Here is a 27819-nt window from a genome sequence, read left to right on the forward strand (position 1 = left end):
ATACAGGTTTATTTAAAATAGCTACATTTTATGTAAAATTCACATTAAATATCTAAATTTCTCAGTTTAGGCTAATTCATGGTGAAAACATGAATGCGCATAGTTTAGATTGTTTGATGCCTATAACTGTGCACTAAATGGACACATATAAGACTTAAAATATAAAGATTTAACAGATGAGTTTTGTGTCGTACGATCCGAAGTTCTGCCTAGCCAGCGCCTGGCACACACACTCCAGTCCGCTCGTTTTATTGTGTTTAACCACAGCTGTCATCGTTTTTTGTCTGGCAGAAGTAGCAGGTATGCTGTAAATGTACACCGTCGATTCTGGCACCCAAAATCACAACAAGATGACATTTTGAGCTCTGACTGTGCTGGTTTGTATTGGCCGCCTCAAGTTTTTCCTTTGTTTTGCCTCCAACTAACGCCGTGACGTAATTGTGACGTCAGTGCAAAAAGGGTCTATTAAACCAATCAGACTCGAGTATTCAGACAGACCATGGCATAAATGACTATGATATTGTTACATTAAAATGTTAAAGGAACACGCCAACTTTTTGGGACTTAGGCTTATTAACTGTATCCCCCAGAGTTAGATAAATCCATACATACCATTCTCATCTCCGTGCATGCCATAACTCTGTCTGACACACCCCCTCCGGTAGCCTAGCTTAGCACAAAGACTGGAGGTACATGGCTCCAGCTAGCCTACTGCTCAATAATTGACAAAATAACGCCAACATTTTCCTATTTACATGTTGTGATATGTATAGTCACAGCGTGTACAAATAACAATGTTACATGAGACACAGCCATCTTATAAACGTATACTGGGGACTATATTCTCGTCTACAGTACTATTTAAAGTATAAAGATCAACATTAGCACGTACTCGGTAAACATGTGTGTTACAGCAGAGGAATGCTGAAATTGGAGAGGCTCAGGGTATTGAACACCCTATTTTTTTAGCCTAAGTTACTTGTTGAGATAATGGAACCATGGATTCCATATAGTCTATTATCACACCATCTAATAATATAAAGTGCATTATTTAAAAATGGCTGTAGATCTATAGCTGTACACTGGATAGTACACTCAGTTTTTACTAGTTACAAATTGCTTTTAGTCATTAACTTCAAACCTTCCATTTTAATCAATTTGTGGTATTATCTGAAGCTCTGTTAAAGTAGGAAGTTTGATGAGCTCCAAAACATATCAACTGACATACATTTTGAGCAACTTTAAACAGCCAACCTGAATCAGTTTAAATCAAATCTCAAAAAACAGTGTTTGCTGTTTGTCCAAATTCATCTCTAGTCTAGGCCTGCGTTCACCTTGGTAACTTAAACAAAATATGTTGCAGAGTTACAACCACTAACGTAAACCATTCAACGGTATTAATAATAAAAAACCAACATATTACGCCCGATATATTTATCAAGTGCCTTTATGTGCACAAAAACTAAAACATTTTTTTTTTTTTAAATTAGCTAGCAGTTGAAAGCAATGTATCTAGATTGCTTCCTGACTCTCACAGCGAGAGTAAAAATGGCAACTCGCTCGAGATTCCACACAATGTCCAACAACAAGCGACATGTCGTGATTTCGACACACTACGGTCAACGTGAATATAGAATCGAGCAAGAAAAAATATAAAAGTTACTCACCAAAATACTACCAAATACTGTAGGGGGGAAACTAACCATCAGTGTGTTCGTGTCATTTGAGCTGTGCCCTAAAATGACGTCCACAGTGAGCGAGATAGCACATTAGCCAATAGTGTAGCACGGAGTGTAGCACGGTGACGTTAGTGTAGAAGATCAGCGATGCCCCTGCAAGCCACGATGCGTGGTCTTCCCGGTTCTTTCCTCAGTGTTTTAAAAATGTACCGTGGATATTATTGTCGACGTTCATATGGAGGTATTTTTTACTGCGTTTTTAGAGTTTAACTACGTCCACAGTTAAAGTGCATGGTGTCTGACCTTGTAAGTTAAGTTAGCTCACTGGCTAAGCTGTTCTGTGAAAGCGTTTAGATCACCAATATGCTGGTCTGTCCGTCATTCAGAACACAACGTTAAACGTCTACAAACTGTACTAGTTGAAATGCAGTGGGGTTGTCAACAAGCGACAGTTTAAACTGCGTCTTACCAATTAACCTAACGTTACACCAGTTCCAAATAATGTATTTCATCTAACAAACCACATGCCACGACCATGTCGCGTGATTGTAGCTTAGTTCAAAAAGGTGTTTTTCAGATTATAGAATATAAACGTGTTGGGCGGCGTGTGCTAGTTAATGCTGGTTCGGTGTCTAAACTTCCAATGTATTTTATTCGTTTATTTTTGTTTGTTTATCTTCTGTCGTGACTTCCTATTTGTTGCCCCAATAAAATGACGCTTGTTGGCTTGATAAACCCAACTTACTGATATTGTCCTTAAGCTTATTATTATTCTTAGACTAGACCTTTAGACTGTAATGACTCGAGTTGCTTTCTTTTCAGACTGATCCGCCATACGGTTTTCTCGGAAAAATCCCGCAGACACATGCTGCCTTCACGTGCTATCGGAATTATCGTAAATACGAGTTTCCTTGGTAAAAATTGCACATGAACGCTCTCTGATGTCGTGTTTACCACTGGGAAGTTCGGAAATAATTTTGATACCCCAATTCCCGAGATGGGCGTGTCATAAACTTTGAACATGGTGCCGGGAAGAACTACTGCTGTGGCAGGTGTGGTTTTATTAGTTTTTCCCCCAAAACAGCTTGATCGTCTTGTCTTGACATTAATGCAGTGCATATTTACATGTACGAGTAATCATTTGAAGCGTATTGTAGGTTTGATACACAGCGAAAATAGCCTGCAGAAATCTGGAATGTTTATATGGTTGTCAGTGCATATGATGTTGGTTTTAATAAGATTTTCCCAATAAATAGGCAAGAATAACCTGGTGTCCACCATGATTCCTGTTCATTCCGACATCAAAGCACTTGAATGCATCAAGCTCGTAATCACGACTTCTAAAGTGGGAATTAGGACATTTCCGATAGCACGTGAAGGCAGCATGTGATAACGTTTTAACGGTCATCGATATCGTAAATCCTGCAACATTTTTTGTATTTTAATTTTTTTAAATATATGTACAGTTATAACACTAATACTTTGTATTTTATTACTTTTGCATCAAATTACAAAAAACTACTTACCGCTGCTGTGAGGGTGTTTCTAATACAGCGTCTATGGGAGTGATGGTAAAAAATAACAAATTTCTCTCTTTTCACTGCCTTTTATTAATCTCACTCCATTTTTCCCTCTTTTTAAAAGTTGTGAAATCACTATTGTGTCATTTCTTTTGCTATTTGACCAAATGGGCACACAAAATAAATATTTAATGTATTCTCTCATTCACAGCTATAATATTTAACCCAACTATGATGACTTCCGCTCTGAGAAACCCGGAAATGTGAAAAGGGTCTATTGGAATTTTCAAATGAGCCAAGACTGTTCAAACTCAACTGCATATCAACACATAGCAACCACCTGGAGTCCCCTAGAAACCACATAGGAACACCCTAGTAGTAACCATATTGAGTACCTTATCAACAGCATAGCAACCACCCTGAGTACCCTATCAACCATTTAGCAATACCCTAGCAACCACACTGAGTACTCTAGCAAAACGATTAAGACTTAAACTATTTCATACTTCGAGCGTTTAAGACTATTTCAAACTTTCTGGATAGGCTAGTTTTATAATTTTTATAGTTCTCAGAAGAGGAAGTTGTCATGGCTGGGTAAACTTATGGTGAATGGGAGACCATAACAAATCATCTCTGTTTTCCCGTTTGCTTTAACAGCAAAAGAAAAACTTTGTCCCATTTCCATGACTTTCCAAACTATGTGTCTTTCTTTTGTGGAAAATAAAAGAAGATCATTTGATAAAGCTCTGTGTTTTTTTGTTTGTTTGTTTTTTGTCCATACAGAGGAAGTCAAACCCAAACTGCTACTAACATTCTGCAAAATCTTCTTTGGTGTTCCGCAGAGGAAATGCAAACAGGTTTAGAACAATGTTAAACAACGCGTAGGCTTATAAATGGAAATTACTTTCTTCTTCTTTTAATCACATTTCATAACTTTTCTAGATTTAGGATTTTAATCATTGCATATGTATGCAAGCTGGTTTCTGCCACAGAATAAAAAAGGTAATGACTTTTTCCTCACAATAACTAACTACAAGAGATATGTTTTTATACAAAGTGTAGCACAGTAAAATACACAGACAAGGCTGCATTTCCAAAAAGTATTGCAAGGCTAAGTAGATTGCAGAGACCATTGGTGCCAATGGTTTCTATGATAGAGTTACAGTGCTTTTGGGAAATGCTACCCAATTCGCCTAATTGAAACCAATTACTACTGAATATATTATTATTAATTGCAGCAAGACCTGCCCCTTTGCCTTTCAGACAAGGCTAATGTTTATAACAGTAATCTTGGGGGGTGGACTCATTTAAAGCAATATAATCACACAGCACATCTATCATGTCATGTGGGGTCAAGGTCATGTGATTATATAATTTACAAAATGTGCTTTTGTTATGGATCTAATATTCAGAAAACCAACCTTTATCATTTGTTTATCAGTATTGTTTCTGTTTTTTATTTGTTGAACATCAATTCAATTACTACCCTTAAATGGGTTTGAGAGTTTTTTTGTATTTACTAGTTAGGGGAACAGACCGTTTCTATTATATGATATCTATGTGTAAGAGTCACTCATACATTAGTGCAACATTGATGCCAGTGTCTCACAGTCTACACGTAACTTCAGCTTCTTTTCTTAGGAACAACAAAGTTTAAATTCTCAAGATGTTTATGTTGCTATGCGTATGTGTTTTGGTTTTCTTTTATTTTTACAGTAGATTCTTTAGCAATAAGTCTGTCAACCATGTCAAGTCACCTTTATTTAGGATATATAGCGCTTTATACAGCGGTTTAATTCAGCTAAAAGCAGCTCTGCAGAAAACAGTGGTGTCAAGTCAATAATATTAAGTATCACCAACTAAGCAACTAATCGACCAACAGCTCATCGAAAAATACCTTCTTTGGTGTCAAGTATAGGTCTGGGTCATTATTTAACCAAGAAAAAGAAATGAAGTTGTGGATCATTAAGATTTTTTATTTTTTTTTGTATATTGTCATTATTTTCCTGACAAGGAAATTAAGAAAATATATAGGCTCAATTTGATAGAAAGATTATCATTATTGCATTACAGTAATAGGAATTTAGTGCAGATTATTGAGAACAATTAAAATCAGTTTTAAAAAAGAAACATCCAGACACTTAACAGTAATGACATTTGGGACAATTTCACTATGTAAAAAATGTAATGGTCTAAATTGGGCTTCCTTTTTTTCTGTATTGTACAAAGAAAATGAAGCCCGTTTAGACAATTAAATTTTTTCCTTCTTTTGATTTTAGGTTGAAATATAACCTGTTACAATGTAACACTTTAGGGCATAAAACTCAATAAATATAAAACCCTCAGCAGCAAGTAGGTTTCTGAGAAATGTAAGCTTCATGGCAAGATAGTTAATCTCAGGAGTATGGATTTAGAGAAGTTGAGTTTGTTAACTGTGATCACTGTCTCATTCAACTTCAGAGCCATCACTCTCTCTTTTGTACTCAGTACTCACCGGACAGCAGAACACAAGCTCAGACTCTCAGCAGTACGATGGAAGGTTGTATCCAAGCCACATCCCAACAAGCTCTGTCCAGAAGGCTATTTTGGCTGTAGGTTCCGGAGTGGCTGCCCTAAATAACCCCTACAGACATGGTGAGGCTGTAAATCACACTGTATGATGTCAACCTATAGTGATGATTGCATATAAGGCTTCTTGATTACAGTTCTCTAAAAACAGTTTTATTTTCTGTCTCATTGGGTGGAAAGTCCAGTTGTTTTGGTTAGAGCGATACGTGATAACAACTAAATAAATAACAGTTTACTGTAACATTAATTGTAGGGTCCCTACAATTCCCAGGGTCTTGAACCAGAAATGCTACAGTCATTGTGAGATGCAGTTAGCAGTTGACACACCACAAGACACAGATGGAAACTGCAGACCTTTTTGAGGGAAAACCAGAATTTTAAATATGGTAGAATAGAGAGATGTTTTATTGGTACATATATGTACATTCAAAGTGACAAAATACAAATTTAATATACAAACACAAGAGATGCGTAATGTGTAGACCGTTGTGTATGACAGATATTCCAATTCTCTGGAAATTTGCAGAGTTTTCTGTGGATAAGTTTTATTGTTAGCATGAAAGCATGCCGCAAACTTTGTGACACAGATGTGTTTCTTGATTTTCTGAAGAGCTTAGGTGGCAAATGTAACCAAACATCACTCCACAACAGCCTTTAACAGGTTTAAAGGTGTTTTTTTTTTCCTAAATCATGTGAGCTGGAATTCTTACAGTAATCCCCATGATTCAAAACGTGCATGTATATTAACATATTTTACCAAAACAGATATGGTTGCTGTCCTCGGGGAAACCACAGGGCACCAGGCCCTGATCAAGTTAAGGGAGCGGATGAGAAATGACTCTGAAGGTTGCACTATTCTTGTGTATGTCTCACTTGTTTACTTTGATTACTGTTAAAAACTGTTTATGGCACACTGTCATCATCCATATTGGACATCAAATCTCCTTGGTAAACCATACTGCTTTACTTCTATCTTTATCTTTTAAATTTTGTCTCTAGTGAGCGTCCAAGGATCCGCTTATCTACATTAGACCTAACTCAGATGTGTGCTTTGCCAGATGGGACTTTAGGAAGAGAGTATCTCCGTTTTCTAGAAGAAAATGTAAGACAAATGAAAAACACATTGTCATGTAACATTTGCTAATGATGGGCCAAATTAACCATTGCCATCTTACCTTTTTCAGAGAGTTACCCCCGACTCGAGGGCTGATGTGAAGTTTGTTGATGATGAAGAGTTAGCGTATGTCATGCAACGATATCGTGAAGTTCACGACCTGTTGCATACCTTGCTTGGTATGCCCACCAATATTCTAGGTAAGAGTTTTGTACCATAACACAAAACATGTCCACTGTTTCAGCTGTTTAAAGATTTGATTTGTTTTATATGTCGAGAACTATCCCTTAGAATTTTTAGGTAAGTTCAGGCTTTTGGTTTTGTGTAAAGAAAATGCTGCATCAAAGCTGTTTTGTCACTGAAGTACATTGAGCTCCCAAGATCATCATAAATAAATTCTCTTTTTGTGATCTTTACCATCCAATAGCCACATTCCAGGCTGACAGCCAGTACACAACACAAATGCTAGAAGATTCGAATAATAGAATGCCTTTTTCATCTTTTGAAAGATTTTTCTATTATTCTTTACCCACAGGTGAGGTTGCTGTGAAATGGTTTGAAGCTGCACAGACTGGCCTGCCCATGTGTGTTCTGGGGGCAACGCTTGGACCCCTCCGACTGTCTGTCAGGTGAGTTCAATGTTCCGAGTTCATTACAAGTTTTCTGTGTCTGTGGAGAGCAACTGTAATATGCTGTCAATTACTAATATTAATAAAAGTAATAATAATAATTAGAGGTGTAACGGTACATGTATTCGTACCGAACCGTTTCGGTACAGGGCTTTCGGTAAGATGCACATGTGGAACAGTTCCGAATGCAATCTTTAACAGTTAACAGTAGGCTTGTTTTAAGCATGGAACAGACATCAATCTGAGTTCCCACACGAACATATTAAGTATTCAGTCCATTTTATCACGAAATTCAAACGATAAATGCCGTTTTGACGTGACTGATCACTGTATAGGCGCGTCAGTTTAAGCAGCGTGTGAATGCGATCATCTCTTCCAAAAGAATGAACGTGTCAATCAGTGTTTCAAAAGCGGAAAGACGTCAATAAAACAGCTTGTAAACAATGTCATATGGCATTACATTTACCTCAGTAGTCATTCAGTGTCCACAGCTGGTTAGTTCACTAGAGAAATTAACTCTTTCGCTAAATACTGTATATGCACTATATTAGCCTATATAAATTAGTTCTATTCTACTTGATATTAGAACCTGTTAGTGATGATGACTTGTTTATTTAATGTATGTTTAAATAAATCTGTCATGAAAATGACATGACACTGTGTATATATGATTATATTTAAACAATGAATTGGAGAAAAAAACATAATTTTATAATTAGATTTAGAAGTTAAGGCAAAAACTACCTTATGTGAAGTTTTGTTATTTGATTTGAGAAAACTCAAACTTTATAACTCCCAATTTCTACTTTATATCATGCAATTCTGACTTTATAACTCGCAATCGCTAGTTTATATTGCGCAGTTCAGAGAAAAAATTAATGTATGTACACTTGCAATTGCGAGAAAAAGTCAGAATTGGGAGATTAAAGTCACAATTAAGTCGATTAAGTCGTAATTACCTTTTTCATTTTTTTATTCTGTGATGGAAACAAGCTTCCATAGATTTCTTTTGCGATCTCTTTATGAACATTTGAAGACCAGAGTTTTGGGTAAATAAACTTTCAAAGGAGGGACAGAAATCTCTTAATTTCATTCAAAATATATTAAATTCTAAAGATGAACGAAAGTCTTAAGGGTTCAGAACAACATGAGGATGAGTAGCCTAATTGATAACAGAATGTTCTTTTTTTTATGTGAACTAACCCTTTAAGTGATTGATTTTGAAGTGCTGAAGTGCGTTCAGTAATATTATTAATTAAAGAGTAGCTACATCTTGAATTGTAAAATAACAGGAATACAGTAAATCTCTATGTCCCCTTCTTCTGAAATTTTCCGTGATTACAACCAACATTCGTCCTCTCTGAGTATTTCCCATTCTTATGTTCATGTTTCATTATGTTCATTATTTAAGGTTTCATTATGATGACATCCTAGCACTGTCATTCTTGACCAGTTCTGTCACCACACGGAAATTAGATGCATCCTATTGTTAATTATGCATCCTAATGTAGGAAATTCTTTCTGTAAACCAATTTAGAAGATAAATGTTTAAGACCCTTAGAAAGATATTTCTGTATCTGGGCAATTACATTTTATGGTTATTTTAGTACATTAATTAGATTTTTTTGATAATATTTGTTGTATCGTTGTACTTGTTTTAATCAGAAATCATAATGTTACAGTAATGAGTAAATGAGTCAATTTGATATGTGTTGGAGTCAGTCGTCTACAGTTGCTGGTTCAGACTCTAGGACCTTGGGCCCTGCGCAGTGGCAGTCGTGCCCGATGTGTGCTGAGCATCTTCTATGAACGGCGCTGGGAGCAGAACCTCGATGAGCTCAGACACCAGCTGAACATTGAGCCACCCCCTGTCAATCTGATCCCATCCAGCAAGAATACATCTTCAAACTCATAGTACGGTAACCTGTCTAACTGAAATAACTGATGGAAATTTTAGCTTGTGGGAGAGCCCCACAAGAAAGCTACATACATCCCATTGGTAACAACGATCCCCATCTCCTTCCTCCCACAAGCGGAAATGATGCCTAAAAATAAATGTCATGTAACAATGAGAAAATACTATAGCATGCATAGTGAATTAATTTGATCATTCAAGAAGAAGATGAATTAAGTTGTTCTTACTATTAAAGTTAGTAGTATAAAGTAATTAATAACTTAATATAAGTAATTAATAACTTAATTATAACTAAATTTGTTTTAGGATATTAATATTAATATTCTATTAGCATTGACCTCTTGAGTGTTCATTGGCGCTTTTACATTGGAGTTACATGTGGCATCTTTTTTACTCAACACAATGCTCTGTTCAATTTTGTAATTTAGTCATTTGTATTTATTTTAAGATTATTACTCGTTAATTTATACATATCCTTCTTTTTAACTTGACATCCAGATAAGAAAATCACAAACGTAATGAAAGTTATTATAGTTGTTTTTGTTATTTAGTTTTATTTTGCATCTATTATAAATGTACTGCAGCATGAATGATTAAAGTCTGTTTTCTGATTGTGAACCAGAAGAAAAGGAGTATTGTCCTCTGCTTCCCTCTAGTGGGCATCTGAAGGTGCCTGCTAGGCAGTGTTGGTGGGTAAGTTACTCTAAAAAAGTAATTGATTACTAGCTACTACACACAAATAAAAAATGGTTCTTTAGCGGTTATTTGGGGTAGTTGAGGTGCTATATAGCACCGCTACCATATAAAGAACTTGTTAAGCCCCTGTATAGTTCATTAAAGGTTACTCTCTCTTAGTTTCTCAGTTTAGTTGGGAAAAGGATTAAAAAACAACAACATTAAAATACAGTGTTGAGACATTATCTTCAGGAAATGTTTGCATATAACATGAACACAATACTTATATTTTGATGTAAGTACATAGTTAAAGATACCTATATAAAGCGTGAGTGAAGTTTTAGATAATAATGGTAACACAGTCAAACCAAAAATTATTCAGACACCAGATATAATTTTTTACTAGTGGATGCAGGACACTATAGTTCATTTATGTAAGTAAAGATAGCAAAATAAAGTAAACTGTGACATATTATACCCACAAATTCTTCATACAGTAGACTACCAGTAAAACTGATAAAAATTTGGGACCAAAATTATTCAGACACTTTGACCTGACCATGTTTTGCTTAAGTGTTATTTCTTTACACTTTAAATCTAGTCAATGCGTAAAAAATGCACTCAATATTTATTTGCCAGATCATTGTTAAAAACAACTTACAAATGCACACAGTAACTAAATAGTTATTTAGTAGTGTAAGCCTGGTAAAAATATACAAGATGAGGCTGTCCAGCCAGGGTGAGACTGCTGCAAAGCTGGAATATGCTTGGTTTTGTAGTTATAAAGTTCCTGGAATGTGTCATTTCAAGTGGGGAATTTCAAGACATTTTTTCCCTAATGATGGCACAATTAACAGTTTCACAATGGGACATGTAAATACATTTAAGTGACATAATAGCTTACCATATATTACATAATAGCGTGATATAAATGATATAATAGCTTACATTATACATTTTTAAACAACAAAAATGGGCAATATATTTTTTGTTTTTTTTTATTTATTTGTTTATTTATTTTGCAGTTTGCCTGTTTACACATAAAAAAAAATAAAAAAATTGCTCCCCAATGGTCATTTCATGTGTTCCCCTTCCTATGTATGGAGGGGTCTATACCGCGTCTCCTATGAAGGCATGCGGGAGTGCTGGAGCCTGTCCTGGCATCTCAGACCAAAGGCAAAAATCCTGGACTTCAGTGGACGGGTGGCCATTTCATTACATGACTTTCTAAACCATGTGTTTTATATTGTCTTCGGAACATAAAAGGATTTTACATTAATTAGACTTTGGCTGCTTTAGTCCTAAAACTGACAAAAACGTACCCTGGACCATTCAACTCATGCACACTATCTGAAGACATGCTGCACTTTTGTGTTATTTGATGAAAACCTATACCCATCTACTGTAGCCGAACAGTCATACTGGTTTAGAATGGAGTAAATTTAGACTTTTTACAGAAAAAAAAAAAATATTTCAAAATTTCTGAAAAGTTCTACTCATTTAATATGTTCCATTTCCTTTCAAACCATTATATAGCTTTATTTAAACAATCTAAAGTTTTATATGCAATTATGGATAACTGATTTAACACCATAAAATTACCACCGCTTTTGAATGGATTAATAGCTGAAGATTATGATAATGACAAATTATTGGAGTGTTTTTTCTTTTCTACATAGAAAATTATGAAGAGATTGTAATCAGAGATCATGTTTTAGGTGTTTTAAGACTAAACCTGTACTGAAAATTATATATGAAAATACATTACTATGTTTATATGAAATCATGTCTCATTTAGTGGTCTGTTTAAAATGTATTTATAAACAACATAATCAAATGTACATTGACATTGAGTGTTTATTACACCATGTGCAAATAGACACTCAATAAATATAATCATATACACTGTTGTTATTATTGTATACTGTTATAATAAACTGAATAGACTGGTGCAAAAAAGAGTTGCCACTATTTGCACCAAGTATAAATAGCCTTTATCAACTATTTTCTCTTATAGTGTAAATAGCATCTATTGCTATTTACAATTAGTGTAATTACTGTAGCATCTCGTCCCCTTGGAATTATAAGGTTCTATCTGACGTTTTTGTCAAAATTGAGTTATTCACATATTCTTATTCTGTGACAACTTATTTGCATTATGTGATGTTTTTTTTTAAAGTTGTGTACATTTTGGGACTTTTTATTGAAAAACAAAAAGGTTCTATCTACAAAGTCGAACTCTGACTTGGCTCTATAAGGTTCTATCTGCGTGAGCCAATCAGCACTTCGAATGCACAGAAGAGGACCAATCAGGATCAACTTTATAGGTTGTGTCGCCGGCTTTTTCCTTGACAGGAAAGATCGCAGACACACAATTGCTGCGTCCCAATTCGCATACTATCCATACTAAATAGTATTCGAAAAAAGAATTAGTATGTCCCAAATCTTAGTATGTTGAAAAAAGTATTCCAAAGATTCCCGGATGGTTTACTATTTCCGGTCAGAATCCGAAGTGCAGATCGATGCGCACTCTAACGGCTGATATTGCCCACAACCCATTGCGAGATGGACGAGGATTCGATTAGAACTACAAACGCGGATAAAAAGTGTTTAAAAAACTACAAACATGACAGTTACGCGAGTCCGACGGTTAAGAGGAGAGGATTAGATAAAGTGGTTTGAGTGAGCAATTATCAGTATTTAACCGGACGAAAAGATATTTATTCAATATTATCCACATTATATTTCTCCTTCAGCAGCATTGAGAACTTTTGTAATGATACGTTTGGCCATTAACTTTGCAAACACATGAGAGGAGTCTAAAGACCCACGAAAGGCTACATTTCTCTCCGATACGGTAGGAAATTAAATTGAAAGTGGGGGATTTGAACTGTGACGATGATTGACAGGGCAGTTTAAACGGTGACGGGACTCACGTAAGAGTGACGAAGTAGTATGTCCCAAAGCTTGCATACTCTTCTGCTACACACTCAAAAGTATGTACTTTTTCTTCACAAAAAGAGTACATACTTTTAGGACGTAGTATAAGTAGGCGAATTGGGACGCAGCCAATATCTGTGAGGATTATGGCACACAATGCAAAGTTTTTAAGAAACCTCAAGATCGACAATTTTATTGACGATCTTGTCAAGGACAGCAGCCCGAATTCCAGGCATCACATATAGTCAGTGAATCATTTTTCAATGATTATTAAACTTTATGAATTAATTTGCTGAAGCATGTCTGTTTTCTTGCAGTTTTTAAAGTCTTAAAATGTCTTAATTTTTACAATATTAAGCCTTAAAGGTCAAATAGTAAAAAGTTTAATTGATGGGGTCTTAATTACAACAATAAACGTTAGCATGTTATTTCAGCCATACTGATGTCTAGAAAGACATTTTACCTGGCCCACTTTAGGTGGAATAAAATCCTGCTCAGATGTATTACAGTAGCTGCTTTCTGTCTAAACAAAAGAAAGATGAACAATTTCTGCAATAATGTGTTTAATTACCCACCAAATTGGTACCAAAAATTTACATCTGCACTGGACAAAATATTTAGACCTGCCTAGCTTAATTTGAAATGTCCTAAATACATGGAAGTGCTAAAAATATGAAATAAATGTCATAAGAAAGGATAAAATTTTACATTCCAACACATGTTGAGACATTGTTACAACATAATTTTTTATATTTAATGTTCAAATAATGGTTTGGCAGATAGAACCTTATAATTCTAAGCGAAAAGTGTTTTTTTTTAGAATTAGAAGGTTCTATCTGCATTCCAAAAATCCCCATTTACAATTTTGAGAGGATTTTGATATTGTATATTTAGAATACATTTAGGGTCCCTTTTATTTTCATGTTTGAAAGAAACTTGTTCCCCATATACATTTTCCTATATGTAATGCAAAAACTTTGAAGCTCAATATCTCAAAACTGCTCAGAACGCAGATAGAACCTTATAATTCCAAGGGGACGATCTATATAGTTATTTAACAATTACTGTAGCATCTAAATATGTATTTACTTAATGTAAATAACATTTAACACGATTTGCACTTTTTTATTATATAGGAATACAAAACTAGCATATAACTTGGTCACTAAAGCCAATGTAAATATGATTATGTTTCTATAAATAGCCTATATTTTATAAATATATTTTAGTAAATTTAAAGATGTTTTACACCATTTAAAAAGAAATATAGGCTGCACCTACTGGATGTCACCACATTTAGTGTGCTTTGTGGCAAAAATATATTTTTCCTTTTCATTAATATGGGACAGTAATTAACAGGAGTTTGTATAATTGTAATTATACAGGCCACACCCTTTTGACCAAAAATATAAGTGAGTGACAGAGAGAGCAGACTTTCTCCAAGTTTTATTTAAATGTAAGACCTTTTTAGAACAATTAGAGAAAATTGAAGGAATAAATTGAAGGGAACATAACATAATTTTTTTTTCTCTAAATGTAAATGTCTAAGCACACACTTGTGACACTTCAAAGTTTGAAAAAACTATTTCCAACAATATCCATAACTTTTTAATTAATTTTACAAAAAACAGCTAAAATGTTTGAGATAAGAACCTTGTGAAAGTGATTTTATGATTAAAACAAGAACAAATATCCGCCAATGTGTTCATACGCTGCTTTGAAACAATCTGCATTGTAAAAAGCGTTATATTAATACAGGGTGACTTGACATAAAAATCAACTTAATTTTTAAGTGTAAGTAATTTTCATACACAATGACAGATGTTTGTTCTTGTTTTAAGCATAAACTCACTTAATTTTGTTTATTTTCACAGGAAACAAGACTTATTTTTTTCATTTTGCATGTTAAGTAAATGCATCTTGATTTAAGGATGTTCAGAATTTGTACTGGAAAACAAAATTCCTGAGGAAGAAAATGTTTTGCAGTGCATGCACTTTAATTTTGCAATTAAATTTAGGGCCCTCTGAAATCCGTTTTATTTATTATTTTATTTCAATTTTTCTGGAGTCTGCTTTAATGGTTAAATTAAATTTTACTGACTTTCAGTCATCTTCGGAACACAAAAGATATTTTTAATGAAATTGGAAAGATTTCTGTCCCCGCATGGACAATTCTAAGCAACTACCACTTTGATGCTTCAAAAAGTTCATAAAGAGGAATCCATACAAATCAAGTGGTTTAATCCAAATTTTCTGAAGAGACTCGATCACTTTATATGATGAACGAAAGTCTTACGGGTTTGGAACGACATTCGTTCCAAAACGAATTCTGTCATCACATGCCATTCAGTCCACGTTTTCAGCATCACAAAAATCATATAGGGCCTAATTTAATGTGATGATATTGAACTTAAGACTTTCTCCAATTTAAGACATTTTTAAGGCCTTAAATTGTGGACGGTCAAATTAAGACTTTTTAAAGACCAGTGGAAACCCTGGAGAGGAAAAGAGAGATTAAATACCAATAATGTTACAAAGGCTATACTGCAGCATGTTTGTGCTATTGCATAGCCTAAACATTGCAAAAACATTACAAAAATGTAACAAAAAATAATTAAATGAATCTGAAACACTGAATGACCATCCCAAAATAGCCAAAGCATGTTGATTACATTTTAAAAATTATTTAAATAAATGAGAGTGAAAAATGTTTTCACTATTTCAGTCCACATTTTATTGCATGAATACATAACATACTTTATCAGATAAAAGGTCAGAACAGAGTTCCCTGCTCTCCTGTGACATCAGATCCAAGATTTCATTGGTCACATGAAAACTCAATATCAGCTACAGACAAACGAAAATTTCATATGAAATTCAGATAATAAATACAAATAGCGAACAATAATTGCACTAATTTGAACACATAAACAAAATACTTTTTAAGAGATGGAGAATTCATATTAAAATTACGTTTCAATAACTTATATAAAAATATTTCAATTACATATAAATTGTTGCTCTTTTAAGCAGGTTGGCAAAATCAAGGAATTCATTATTAGCTTCTGATTAGGCAAATTAGTTTCTTTATTACTAAACAATGTGATTGAAATCACACTGTCTCTTCTTAATGCATATTGGTCTTCAATGGATATTTAAACATTTTCAAATATCGTTGGTTCAAATGACATTGCATAACATCTACCATTCCTTCAAGATCTTGAGATCTTCAGAACCTTCATTAACATTCTTCCTGTGTTCAGTGCACTATAGATATGCTCTGATCAGCCACAGCGCAGGCAGCCAGCAACGACTCGCTGAAAGCATGTCTGACTACATGTAGCACAGACATAGATTCAGGGTCATAGAACAGCAGGGTCTGACTGGGCCAATCCAGCAGCAGTCCCACTCTCTTGAGCTTCTTACCCACTGCAATACCCACACTGCAACCATCATGACAGAAAGAAAAGTCTCCATCATAACGTGAAAGCACCCATGATTTTGAGTTGTAGCCCAACCGTGCGCCATTGCCGGACCCCTTGCGTTCTATGCTGGCATAGCATACACCCACTTTGAAGGCGCTACTCGTGCCCACGTCAAGTACCCAGCTCTGAGTACCAGAGGACATGGGAGGGGAGCAGAGGGCGTTAGGCCAGCTGTCGAAGCGTGCTGGGTCATAGGGGGGTAACTGACGCTGACGTTTGGGCAGGAAAGTTAAGGTGCGCTGATCACTGGAGAGGGAGAGAAGAGGACTGACCGTTTGATTTTCAAAGTGTAGCATAGTTGAACTGTGGGCTAAAGAAAAGAAGGATATGTTAAGATGGTGTTCAGAGCAAGAAAATAACAAGTTGATGGTGTTGGTGTACATGGTGTAGAGTTTGAGATTTGAAGTGGAATAAATGTGCCAATGCCTCAAAATATTACAGTAGGCCTACACTTGATTTTACCTATGTTCAATAACTATCAATATGTAAGCAGGGTCCGAGACTCATTTTTTTAGGAAGGGGGTCATCATATTTGGGGGTTAACGGAAAAGTTCATAGGAAAATAAATAAATAAATATAGGCTTACCTATAACAAATAGGTAAAATCAAGTGTACTGTAATATTTTGAAGCATTGGCACATTTATTCCACTTCAAACCTCAAACTCTACACCACTTACACCAACACCATCAGTAGTCAAATGTTTGGAAACATTATAGTTTTTTATGTTTTTGAGAGTAGTCTCTTAATCTCACCAAGGCTGCATTTATTTGATCAAAAAAATACAGTAAAAACTGTAATACTGTTAAATATTATTACAATTTTAATGAACTATTTTCTGTTGTAATGTATTGTAAAATGTAATTTATTCCTGTGATGGCAAAGCTGAATTTCCAGCAGCCATTACTTCAGTCTTCAGTGTCACCTGATTTTTCAGAAATTATTCTAAGATTTTGTTTTGGGGTAAGTAAGATAGAAAATAAATAAAAAGGATAAATTAATACTTTTATTTAGCAAAGGCATATAAAAAATAAAACAAGTAAAGACATTTATGAAATTATTAAATATTACAAAAAGTCGTGAAAAAAAAATCACAGCTTCCACAAAAATATTAAACAGTACAACTGTGTTTAAATTCAATAATAAGAAATGTTTCTTTAGCACTAAATCAGCATATTAGAATGATTTCTGAAAGATAATGTGACTGAAGACTGAAGTAATGACTGCTGAAAATTCAGTTTTGCCATCACATGAATAAATTACATTTTTAAAATATACTGTATTACAACAGGAACCAGTTAACTTAAATTGTAATAATATTTCACAGTATAACTGTTTTTACTATATTTTTTAATCAAATAAATGCATTCAAAACATTAAAAAACCTTAATGTTTTTTGGTAATGAAATTTGGTCTTTGGGTATACATGGCTATAAAATGTATATTTTTTAGGAAGGAGGTTGTCATATTTGAGGGTCTGTTTGAAAACACCCGAATATGGTGATCATGGTTTTAGATATGATATGCTGAATCTGTCTTAAATTAACTTTTAAAAGAACTGTCTTGTGTACATGTAAATAGAAGTTCTCTTACCAGACGGCCCAAGCAGCAATGCACTGGCCCATAAACCCACCATGAGTTTACTGTCACTGCAGCCTCTGTTCAAACTCAGATGTTCTGTATCTCTAGGTTCACCAACACCCTCAGCATCCTCAATCCTAGCACAGTCATGTACATGATTAGTTATATCCAGCTTATCTCATTTTTTGTATTTATTCATTTACGTGGGCTTATTGTTGCATTTATTGCAAACTGAAATTACCTGTCATTAATTTCCTCATTAGAGCTCTAAAAAATAAAGAACAAAAATCAGTGGATTATCACAAAAATGCAATTTAGTCAAATCTAAATATGTATGTTTTATTAATTGATTATGAACATCTAAACATATTAGTTTTCAGAAAAACAATGAACTGAAACTGAAAACCAATGATAGGAGTGTTGAGTACTAGATTTTATTTTGGGGAATCAGTAATTTACTTAGCGGAGTATTGAAACTAAATACTTGTACTCAACAACATTTCCCAGAAAGGAAAAAAAAAAACATTTTACTCTATTTATAACTATAACTATACTCAAATGTCAATTATGTCTCCTAAAACCTTATGCTGTCAGGACAAATTACCTTTAATTTCATTGATTTGTTTTGATTGATTGAAAAGTGTGATACTTTAGGTCTTTAATAAAATCAGCTCTTCTGGGGTAAATTTCATCAGGAAATGTCCAGGTCATATTTCATCAAAAATCAAAAGAAAAAAAAAATGGCATTAAGTACATGGAAAATACTGCAAATATAGTTTTGCCTTATGTTTATACATTTAGAATAATGTTGACTTATGTTGAATGCGCAAGTACAATAATTAATTTAGTAACTCCTTACATGGCTCCAAATGTAAGCAAGATGATCATACATATTGTGTGAATACATAAAATGAAAGAAGCATGAATTGACATTTGGATTGTCATATTATTGTGATATACGTATATATTGCCCAAAATTCTCATTTATGTAAGGAAAACAAATATTCTCATAAATCTCATTGTTTGACAAAAAGATTTCACACTCTATCTTTTAATTTCAGCAAACAGCTTTCATGTTAATTTCTAATTCTTTAGTATGACTTTTTTGACAAAAGATTCATTAAATTTTCATAATTTATCTGCACATTTTATACCCCTGGCTTCTTCATTCACTCACCACAAGCATGGTATCCGTCGAGTGTGTGAGTGAGTGCACCAGGCTGGTGCGTGTGTGTGTGAGTTTCTCCAGAGTATGAGTCCAGTGTGCTCTCTGAGTGAGGAGGCACTGCTCCACACGCTCTTCTTCTCTCTGTATAGCCTCTAGCAGACGCTGCTCCTCCTCCTCGAGAGCCTCACGCACCACTTTCACCTGGGCCAGCACTCGTTCTCTTGCACTGTTTGCATCTATCTATCAATTAAATGACACGAGGCAATTACAATAACATATTACACTGTTATAACTACAGTTCATTTTATTTAGTTCATCTGAACACCATCTGAACATCAGAAGGGGGAGACCGGGGATGGTTGTAACATGGGTTAGTTGTAACACTTCCGATTTCTCCTATCAGGAACTAGTTACAAATCAGCTGATTCACTTCACACATGCTCAGTTTAGTCCTTATTCCACATGTGATAAAGTAGAGCTCTGTGGCAGACACAGCAGATGTTAGAATGGAAAAACCAATTTTGAGGTAAGAAAGTAACTTTTTTTTGTTTGTTTTTTTGTTATGGGAGTTTCTGCTTTGTAGTTAAACTCATCAAAGTTAAATTATGTTTATTGTGTGTCTGTGTAGATATTTTTCATGCAAGTTGTTAGTGCTAATGTTTTAGATTTTAGCTATAAGGTGAGCTAGTTCATGGCTACATGACTCTGGGTTACTTGTAACAGCAATGAAACGTTATAATCTACCCCAAGAAAGTGTTGTTGAATTTATATGTTTTATTTGATTTTCAGCATGCCTAGATCTTGGAATATGTTAGAAGAGAAGGGATCAGGTGAACTTCCAAGAGTATACCACAGTGGAAAGAGGGTCTTCACTGAGGAACAAGAATAACATCCTCAATTGTTCAAGTTCAATGTATTATTGTCAACTACTATGACTGAGAGTGACAAACACACTGAGAATGAGAGTGACACACACAGAGACACTCACATTAGTTATATTGAAAAGTCAGTGTTGAATAAAAAGCTTTCAAAAATCTTTTTTTTTTTGTCATAATCCTTATTTCATTATGTTACATATCACCCCGGTGGATATTATAATGTTACATCTCACCCCAGGGTATGTTACAACTAACTCATGTTTGAAACGAAACCATGCAATTTATTTTTGTGTTGCAAAGATAATAGCTATGTAATTTAACAGCAGACACTTGTAACTAGTGTTAATCGCATTTTGAACACACTGGCTTAAAGGTACTCCAAGATGTAAACAGAAAGGTAGAAAATGTTACAACCATCCCTGGTCTCCCCAACATCTGAACATCAAAAATCATTTGAAATCATACAGAATAAGTTATCATGGCCAAAAATATAGTATCACAGTCCAATTATGCCCGATAACACATTACCATATACATGGTTGCCATTGTGTAAGTTCTGCGGACTTCTGCTGAGAGTTTATGTAATGCTCTACCTCTCTCTTACTATCTCTGCATGTTTGGAAGTAGTGAATTCTTCAGGTACCTGTACAGCTTTCTCTCTTGCTGTAAGAGTACGCTCAATGAAACGTTCAATCCGCAGGGCATGCAGCTGCATTTTTTCACAGACATCCACCAACTGATTCTGTTTAATACAAAGAAGAATAATGATTCCAAGATCACGTAAGAGACATTAAACCAGCAACTGAATGGTATGCTGGCAGGAATGTGAAGGAATGATCTGAATTTCTCTGTAATTGAAAAAGGGTGTCAGAAAGGAGGAAATGCTTCATCACACAAGCAAGAATTTTCAGATCTACTGGCCCTCAGAAGAATTTGGCTTCTTTTTGAGCATTTTTCTGGTTGAAAATGTTTAGGCTATGTTATATACAATTATTTAGCATTTTATACAAAATTATATTTTGTTATCTAATGAGTTCATATACTTTTTCTGACCACTCTATGACACAGGTGAGCCCTCAGTTTTTTTATTATTGCAAAAAAGAAAAAGCACTGCATTGAAATACAAAGAACATAATCAGTATTCAATCAATAAGAAATATAACGTCATAGTTCTTAAGAAATGTGTTAATCTTATTATTTAGGAAGTTTTTTTACAGTCTGGGAAATCTCAGCAAGAAAGACTTCAAATCTAGACAAAGTGTTAAGGTAGTTGTTCAGAGTGAATACAAAATTTATATGCAATGTGGGGGAAAAAAACAAGTTCTATAGCATGGTTATAGAAAAATAAATACATATTTTAGTGAAAAGTTTAAATCAAAATTCAGACACCTTCAACTCACATTACCACTGTTTATGCGCTATAGTTTAGAAAATGGTACTAAAATATGACAAGAACTCATCAATTAACCTCGATAATGTCAGATAATTTTGATTGAAAGGTATGTAATGAATTACAATCAACCAATCAGCTGTTAGCTGTTAAATTTAAGTACATAATTAGATAATACCAATTTAGGTCAACCAGTTACCAAGTAATGCTTAATTTTGTTCAGTCTGTGGTGCAAAAGGTCGCATTAGCAATTAACCACTTAAAGTCCGCCGACCCTGTACAGGAATGACATCATCATGTATACTTTCAATTTTAAATGTCTGTGGAGGAGCTTTGACCTCATATGTGGTACCATTTGAAAGCTTAGAGTCTCTACTTTCTGGAGACACTTTGGCATTTGTTTTACACAAAGTAACTTAATTACACTAAATTACTCTGGTACCATTTCCGGGAGGACCCTAGGAGTTTTAAATGCAAATTTGCTGGTTGCACCACCTGACATTTCAAACTGAATTCAAATCTAACAGGCATTAACTTGGACACCCATAAAAATGTTTGACCATATGCTCAAGGTTATATATTTTTTTTTAAATCAAATACACCTTTTTATAATAACAACACATTTTCTAAGTTTTCCAGGGGTCATACCACCTGACATGATAAGTTGAATCAACCTCATCATTACTCAAAAATGTCAAATTATCTAATATTTATGGGAGGGTGACTAACATTGTTACTGAATCAAAGGGGTCCTCTGGGGTCTTCTGTGTGATGTCATATGCTGTCACATGGTTTTCTTAAAGTAACACTGCATAAAATGGCATTTTTATGTTGTTTACTCTCCCTGACATTTGGAGAAGTACATTTTTCGGACAAAAGTTTTTTAAGTAATAAGAATAGTTTTGAAATAGAACTGATATATAATTTTCTCTCATTTATGAGGAATTTAACGTAAAATCATGCCAAACTATTTGATTAAGAATTGTACTGAGATAAAGTAAAATCTCAAAAATTCAATTGAATTTCAAAAAAATTAAAAGGGTTTCTTATAAAGGAAACATTGTAGATCAGTTTGATGTATGACACGTATTTATAAATAATTATAATAATATTTTTCCGACACAAAAAAATAGGCTACATGTCATGTCATTGACCCATATACATCTACAATATCTGATTGCAGTGATTAAATCAAATAAATAAAGCCGTCTTCAGGTAACTAGAAACGTATGACCACGCCCTCTCAATGTGACTATAAACTCTCTTACATGATTATTCTGAAAGTAGAGATATATTTTTAAAGGAAGAATTAATGTGTTATGAATTATTTTGTCAATGTTTACGAAACGAATTATTATGTTATTTAACTAATAGTGACTCACCCTTACTACAGTTGCCCGGGTAACCAGCTCTGTCACTGTATGACCCTGACAAGCTCCATCCAATACACATTGCGAGCATTTCGGTCTTCCTTCTGTGTGACAGTATAACTGTAGTTCGCATTCATGTTCTGGACACAGTTTCGCTTCTCCTGAAGCCGATAGTGAGTCTGCAGCACAGCCTACAGAGGTCTCCACACATTTGCGGACAGGTTTTGTCGACGATTCTCCGTTTACTGTGACATTGGTGTGTAAAAACAGCTCCTCGCCTTCACATACATTTATTCGATCTTCATGTTTTGGATGGTCGTCCGGTCCAAGGTCAGTCTCCAGGTCACTGACGTGCAAGGACACCGTTGCCAGTTCACAAAGTCTATATTCCATACTCATGGCACCGAGAGATAATCGTTAGTTCCTTAGTAGAATCAAATACGAGGTGTTCGTCTGGTTTCGCTGATGTAGCCTATACTGTAAAATACCCGTGGCGCAGGTGTATCCAGTTTTAGAGCCCTGCCTACCTATCGCAGGTGTATAACACGGAAGTGGCCTGGTTGTACAGTGCGCAAGTCTGAAATTAAATTGTCTGCAGTTTCACTTGCGTGAAACTTGGGACTGTTCTTGCAATATACTAATTTGTCAACTGATCTTGCCTGTAGGCTACTGGCTGGAATCAGACAACACTGCTCTATTAATGAGCAGTGCTACTCCTCTACTCCTTTCACTAAATGAGCTATTTGCTACACGATTTTTCCATGTTCATAGACCAGCTAAAATATTTCAAATAATAACATGGCACCATGTAAATAAATCTTGAAATATTACGATGTTTTGTTTTTTTCAAGCTTTGACGTGAAATTGAATTTATTTACACTGCCGTTGACAAGTTTTTGATTGGTAGGCCTACATTTTTTTTATATTTTTAGAAGAAGTCGGCTCACCAAGGCTGCATTTATTTTTATTAATAATACAAAACAAAAACAGTAATGCTGTGAAATATTATTAAAATGTAAAATAACTGTTTTCTTTTTAAATATATTTTAAAAATGTAATTCTGTGACGCAAAGCTGAATTTTCAGCATCACTACAGTATTCAGTGTCACATGATCCTTCAGAAATCATTCTAATATGATTTGCTGCTCAAAAACATTTATGATTATTATCAATGTTGAAAGTTGTGTAAAAGGTTTTAGGATTCCTCGATGAATAGAAAGTTCAAAAGAACATGCAATTTCTGTGAAGCTGCTTTGAAACGATATGAATTGTGAAAAGCACTATACAAATAAATGTGAATTGAATTGAAAAAGAACAGTATTTATCCGATATAGAAAGCTTTTGCAACATTGTACTACCGTTCAAAAGTTTTAGGTCAGTAAGAATTTTTTATTTTTGGGGGGAAAGAACTTAAAGAAATTAATACATTTATTCAGCAAGGAATAAATTGATCAAAAGTGACAGTAAATACATTTATAATATTTAATAATTCTATTTAAAATAAATTATGTTCTTTTGAACAACTTGGGTGAGTTGGATCAGTCAACAAACACGGTAAGCCATGTCATCTCCTGTTATTGTCACTTGCACTGCCTGTCACATGTATACCTTCTCTGTCAGCGAAGAGGGCTTCACATGTGATAAATGCAGGGAGATAGTCAGGCTGATGGAGAAGATTTCAAAATTAGAGACACGCATCCAAACTTGAATTGAGAATAGTAAGAATACAAGGGCTTTAGACACTGCTTTGGATGCGACTAGCTTAGTGAAGACTGTACATTGTTCGCAGAGCCGGATTAAATAAATGGACTACACTAGGCAGGCTGCATTTTTTGGGCCCCCCTCCATCGATGTTATTTATGAATTGAAATCTGAAACTTACCAAAGTTACTAATAAAAGTTCATTCACATTTTACATAGGCTAGTCTTTGGTTAAAAATTGGTTGTGTTGTATATTAAACAGTCTATCAGACTATTTTTTGAAATTCATTATTTATACGTCATTACACGGCTCTATTAAATGCTATTAAATTATCCTCATCCATTGGGAGTGTCATTGTTAAAGCAGTAGTACCAGTAAATAACCAATAGGTGTCAGTAAACTATGTAAACAGAGCAAATAAGTTTATCTGTTTACATTTAATCAACACATTTAATTAAGATTTTCTGCAAAATGCAATAGCTTACAACATTTATAAATGTTGTAATTAAGATTTTCTGCAAAATACAATAGCTTACAACATTTATAAATGTTGTAATTAAGATTTTCTGCAAAATGTAATAGCTTACAACATTTATAAATGTTGTAATTAAGAACAAGAAGGCAAACATGACCACTTCACATTCATCAAGACCATTTAGAAACTGTCTAACAATAAATAATAATAAATATAAGGATGGAGGATTTAAACTATGGAAAACTAAAGGTATTCAGACTATTAAAGACTTGTATATGGATGGAATACTTCTTAAATTTCAAGAATTGTGTGATAAACACCAGATTCCCTCAAAACATTTTTTTTTAAATATTCACAGCTTAAAAGTGTTATGTCTTCCAGGTCTACAGATATTATGTACATTCCCAAACTGTCATTAATTGAGGAAATAATTGAAAAAAGAGGTGAAAAGGGCCAATTGTCAAAATATTATAATTTAATAATGTCTAACTCTAAAGAGTCTGCTGTAGACAAATTAAACGCATGGAGAAAGACATTCAAGAAGAAATAGAGGAATTTGAATGGACTGAAGCATGTTTAAAGGCGCAAAAACAAATCATAAACACACGGCTTAAATTATTATAGTATAAATGGTTGACAAGGGTTTATATGACACCTAAAAAACTCAATCATATGTCTAGCAATATTCCTGATATATGTACAAAATGGCAAAATTATAAAGGAACTCTAATTCACTGTCTATGGGAATGTTCTGATATACAGAAGTTCTGGAAGGATGTCATAAACTGTTTGTCAGAACGGTTTAATCTTAAAATACCATATTGTTCCAAACTTTGTGTACTGGGAATATATCCTACAGGTTTCTCACAAACAAAGAAACACACTAGACTATTGGACTTTGGATTGTTACATGCCAGAAGAGCCATTGCTATGAACTGGAAGAGCATGGAAGCACCTTCTTTAAAATAATGGATAAAAGAACTTTCAGAGTGCATTGGACTGGAAAGGCTGACTTATATCTCCAAGAGTAAAATAAAGGACTTTGTACAATTATGGGAGCCATACATGATTATTATATAATATGTAAAGTAGGGCCATCCCATTATTCTTTTATTGATTTATTTCTTTTTTTACACTTGTTTTTATCTTTTATTATCATTTTGAATTAGATTTTCTTGTAACTTAAAACTTGACACGGAAATGTTGTTTTACTTTATCTCTGATAGGTGCAGGTCTCTGATTATGTGAATGTGTGTGTGAGTGATACATGTTTCGTGTTTTTTTTGTTATCTTTGTTATTATTTGAAAATTAATAAAAATATTTGGAAAAAATAAAAAAATTAAATAAAAATAAATAAAACCAGCAACACTTAAGGAAACCATTTAGCATGCTCCACTCAGGCATAATCTTCAGCCTTCCAGCATCACAGGCCTCCATCACAGCAGAAACACGTCTTGACGGCATCATCACAATCTTGTGGAGAAATAATAAAATGTATACATAAGACAGCTGTTTGGGATTTGAATATACTTGGTTTGTTTCTCATATTTCCTTTCATTATAGTAGAAAGTATAGCCCTATATTATACATTTAATTTATATGCATCTTACATTTGATTTTAATATTCACTTTACTTATTCAGATTTATATGTTTAAATGGAAAACTTACATTTACAGATGCTTTCTCCTGAGTTTTAATGAGGTGAAGTCCTCGATGATGTCTTCAAAATCCAGGGCAGTTGTGAATCCATTTTCAATTGCCAACAGGGCAAAGGCATTCAGTTTTTTTTCTGTTACTGTTGCTCTCCGGTATGTTTTTACTCGTTTCAACAAAGAAAATGATCTTTCTCCTGAACAGTTTGCAATCGGTAATGTCAGATACACACTGTAACGGATTTTTGTAATTTGAACAGTATTTTACTGTAATATGTACAGTATAATACTGTTAAATGTACCAACAGTATAATACTGTTAATAGCAAAGGATTATGGGAAAATATATGTTTACTACTGTAATTATTCTCTACTGTAAATCGATTTACAGTAGCGACAATGCCCGCGAAAATCTGACCAATGACAATGGAGACTTCTTTTCAAAAAAATTTTTCGGTTGGTGGGGGCAACTGAGGAAAGACTCAACGAAAAGGTTAGTATTATTTCTGTCATTATTTTATGTAAAACTGAGATATTTTCAAATGCATTCACTTATTAACAACAACCTAACATGAACCAGTGCTGCAAATTGAGTGAGTTAAGCAAATTCCTGTCAAGAGCCTTATTCTGCCTTTTTTGTCAAGGCGGGTGGTTACGTGACTGCCGTCATCCTTGTGATTTAACGTTACTTCAACGGGGTGAATAAAGTTTACATTGACTAATAGTTAGTGAAACGGGGAAAAAAGCTATTTTAATGTTCCTCTACCACTTTAATGTAAATTAGCTAAGCAGGAGGACTTTACGTTAACAGCAAACTATCTTAAAATACCGAAAAGTGAGGCAACACTAAAGATGGAGGTTGTAATAACAGTATTTTGAAGTGAATCTTTTGTTTTTGTTTAAAGTTTGCTGTTAAAACCGCCATTTGGAACGTCGGAGGTGTTCTGGAGTTATTTTCTGGCGGTTACCGTCATCTGAGGAAACTGGTAAGCAGAAGCTGGTTATTATATGACGTTATATGACTCTTATATTAAAAACCTTATATCGTTAGCAGATGGTTTAAAAAAGCAACAGTCAA

At 34.2% G+C, this 27819-nt stretch overlaps 3 protein-coding genes across 5 annotated transcripts in view; 1 reads left to right on the forward strand and 2 right to left on the reverse strand.

Moving 5' to 3' along the window:
- Positions 1-2636, reverse strand: part of traf2b (Tnf receptor-associated factor 2b) — a 49960-nt gene extending 47324 nt beyond the window's left edge. For 2 of the 3 annotated variants that reach the window (XM_079814534.1, XM_079814533.1), the window contains exon 1: positions 1668-2636. In XM_079814534.1, the coding sequence (XP_079670660.1) occupies positions 1668-1706 (39 nt within the window). In that variant the 5' untranslated portion in view covers positions 1707-2636. The remainder of the gene's footprint in view (positions 1-1667) is intronic. The other variant, XM_079814535.1, reaches the window with a different exon arrangement.
- On the forward strand, positions 1767-10047 carry coq4 (coenzyme Q4 homolog). Its single transcript, XM_079814559.1, has 7 exons — positions 1767-1920; positions 5687-5833; positions 6533-6629; positions 6767-6869; positions 6952-7081; positions 7417-7510; positions 9233-10047. Exons 1-7 carry the CDS (start codon positions 1827-1829, stop codon positions 9423-9425), a joined length of 858 nt encoding a protein of 285 aa, XP_079670685.1. The 5' UTR covers positions 1767-1826; the 3' UTR covers positions 9426-10047.
- Positions 10048-15754: 5707 nt separating this feature from the next.
- Positions 15755-23408, reverse strand: bspry (B-box and SPRY domain containing). Its single transcript, XM_079814138.1, has 6 exons — positions 22924-23408; positions 20795-20893; positions 19283-19513; positions 18347-18372; positions 18118-18242; positions 15755-16835 (listed from the first exon to the last, which is right to left on the reverse strand). Exons 1-6 carry the CDS (start codon positions 23308-23310, stop codon positions 16300-16302), a joined length of 1404 nt encoding a protein of 467 aa, XP_079670264.1. The 5' UTR covers positions 23311-23408; the 3' UTR covers positions 15755-16299.
- Positions 23409-27819: the final 4411 nt, after the last annotated feature.

The sequence above is a fragment of the Gobio gobio genome, assembly GCF_949357685.1.
Source record: "Gobio gobio genome assembly, chromosome: 4".
NCBI classification, from domain to species: Eukaryota; Metazoa; Chordata; class Actinopteri; order Cypriniformes; family Gobionidae; genus Gobio; species Gobio gobio.

Excerpts from the sequence above, each read along its gene's own strand:
- coq4 (XM_079814559.1), top strand. The coding sequence starts at position 1,827 with ATGCCCCTGCAAGCCACGATGCGTGGTCTTCCCGGTTCTTTCCTCAGT. Across the intron at positions 1,921-5,686 it reads TTGTCGACGTTCATATGGAG|TACTCACCGGACAGCAGAAC; the intron begins GTATTTTTTACT and ends TTTTGTACTCAG. Across the intron at positions 5,834-6,532 it reads AAATAACCCCTACAGACATG|ATATGGTTGCTGTCCTCGGG; the intron begins GTGAGGCTGTAA and ends TTACCAAAACAG.
- bspry (XM_079814138.1), bottom strand. The coding sequence starts at position 23,310 with ATGAGTATGGAATATAGACTTTGTGAACTGGCAACGGTGTCCTTGCAC. Across the intron at positions 18,373-19,282 it reads CGACGGATACCATGCTTGTG|AGCTCTAATGAGGAAATTAA; the intron begins GTGAGTGAATGA and ends TTTATTTTTTAG. Across the intron at positions 16,836-18,117 it reads ATTGCTGCTTGGGCCGTCTG|CCCACAGTTCAACTATGCTA; the intron begins GTAAGAGAACTT and ends TCTTTTCTTTAG.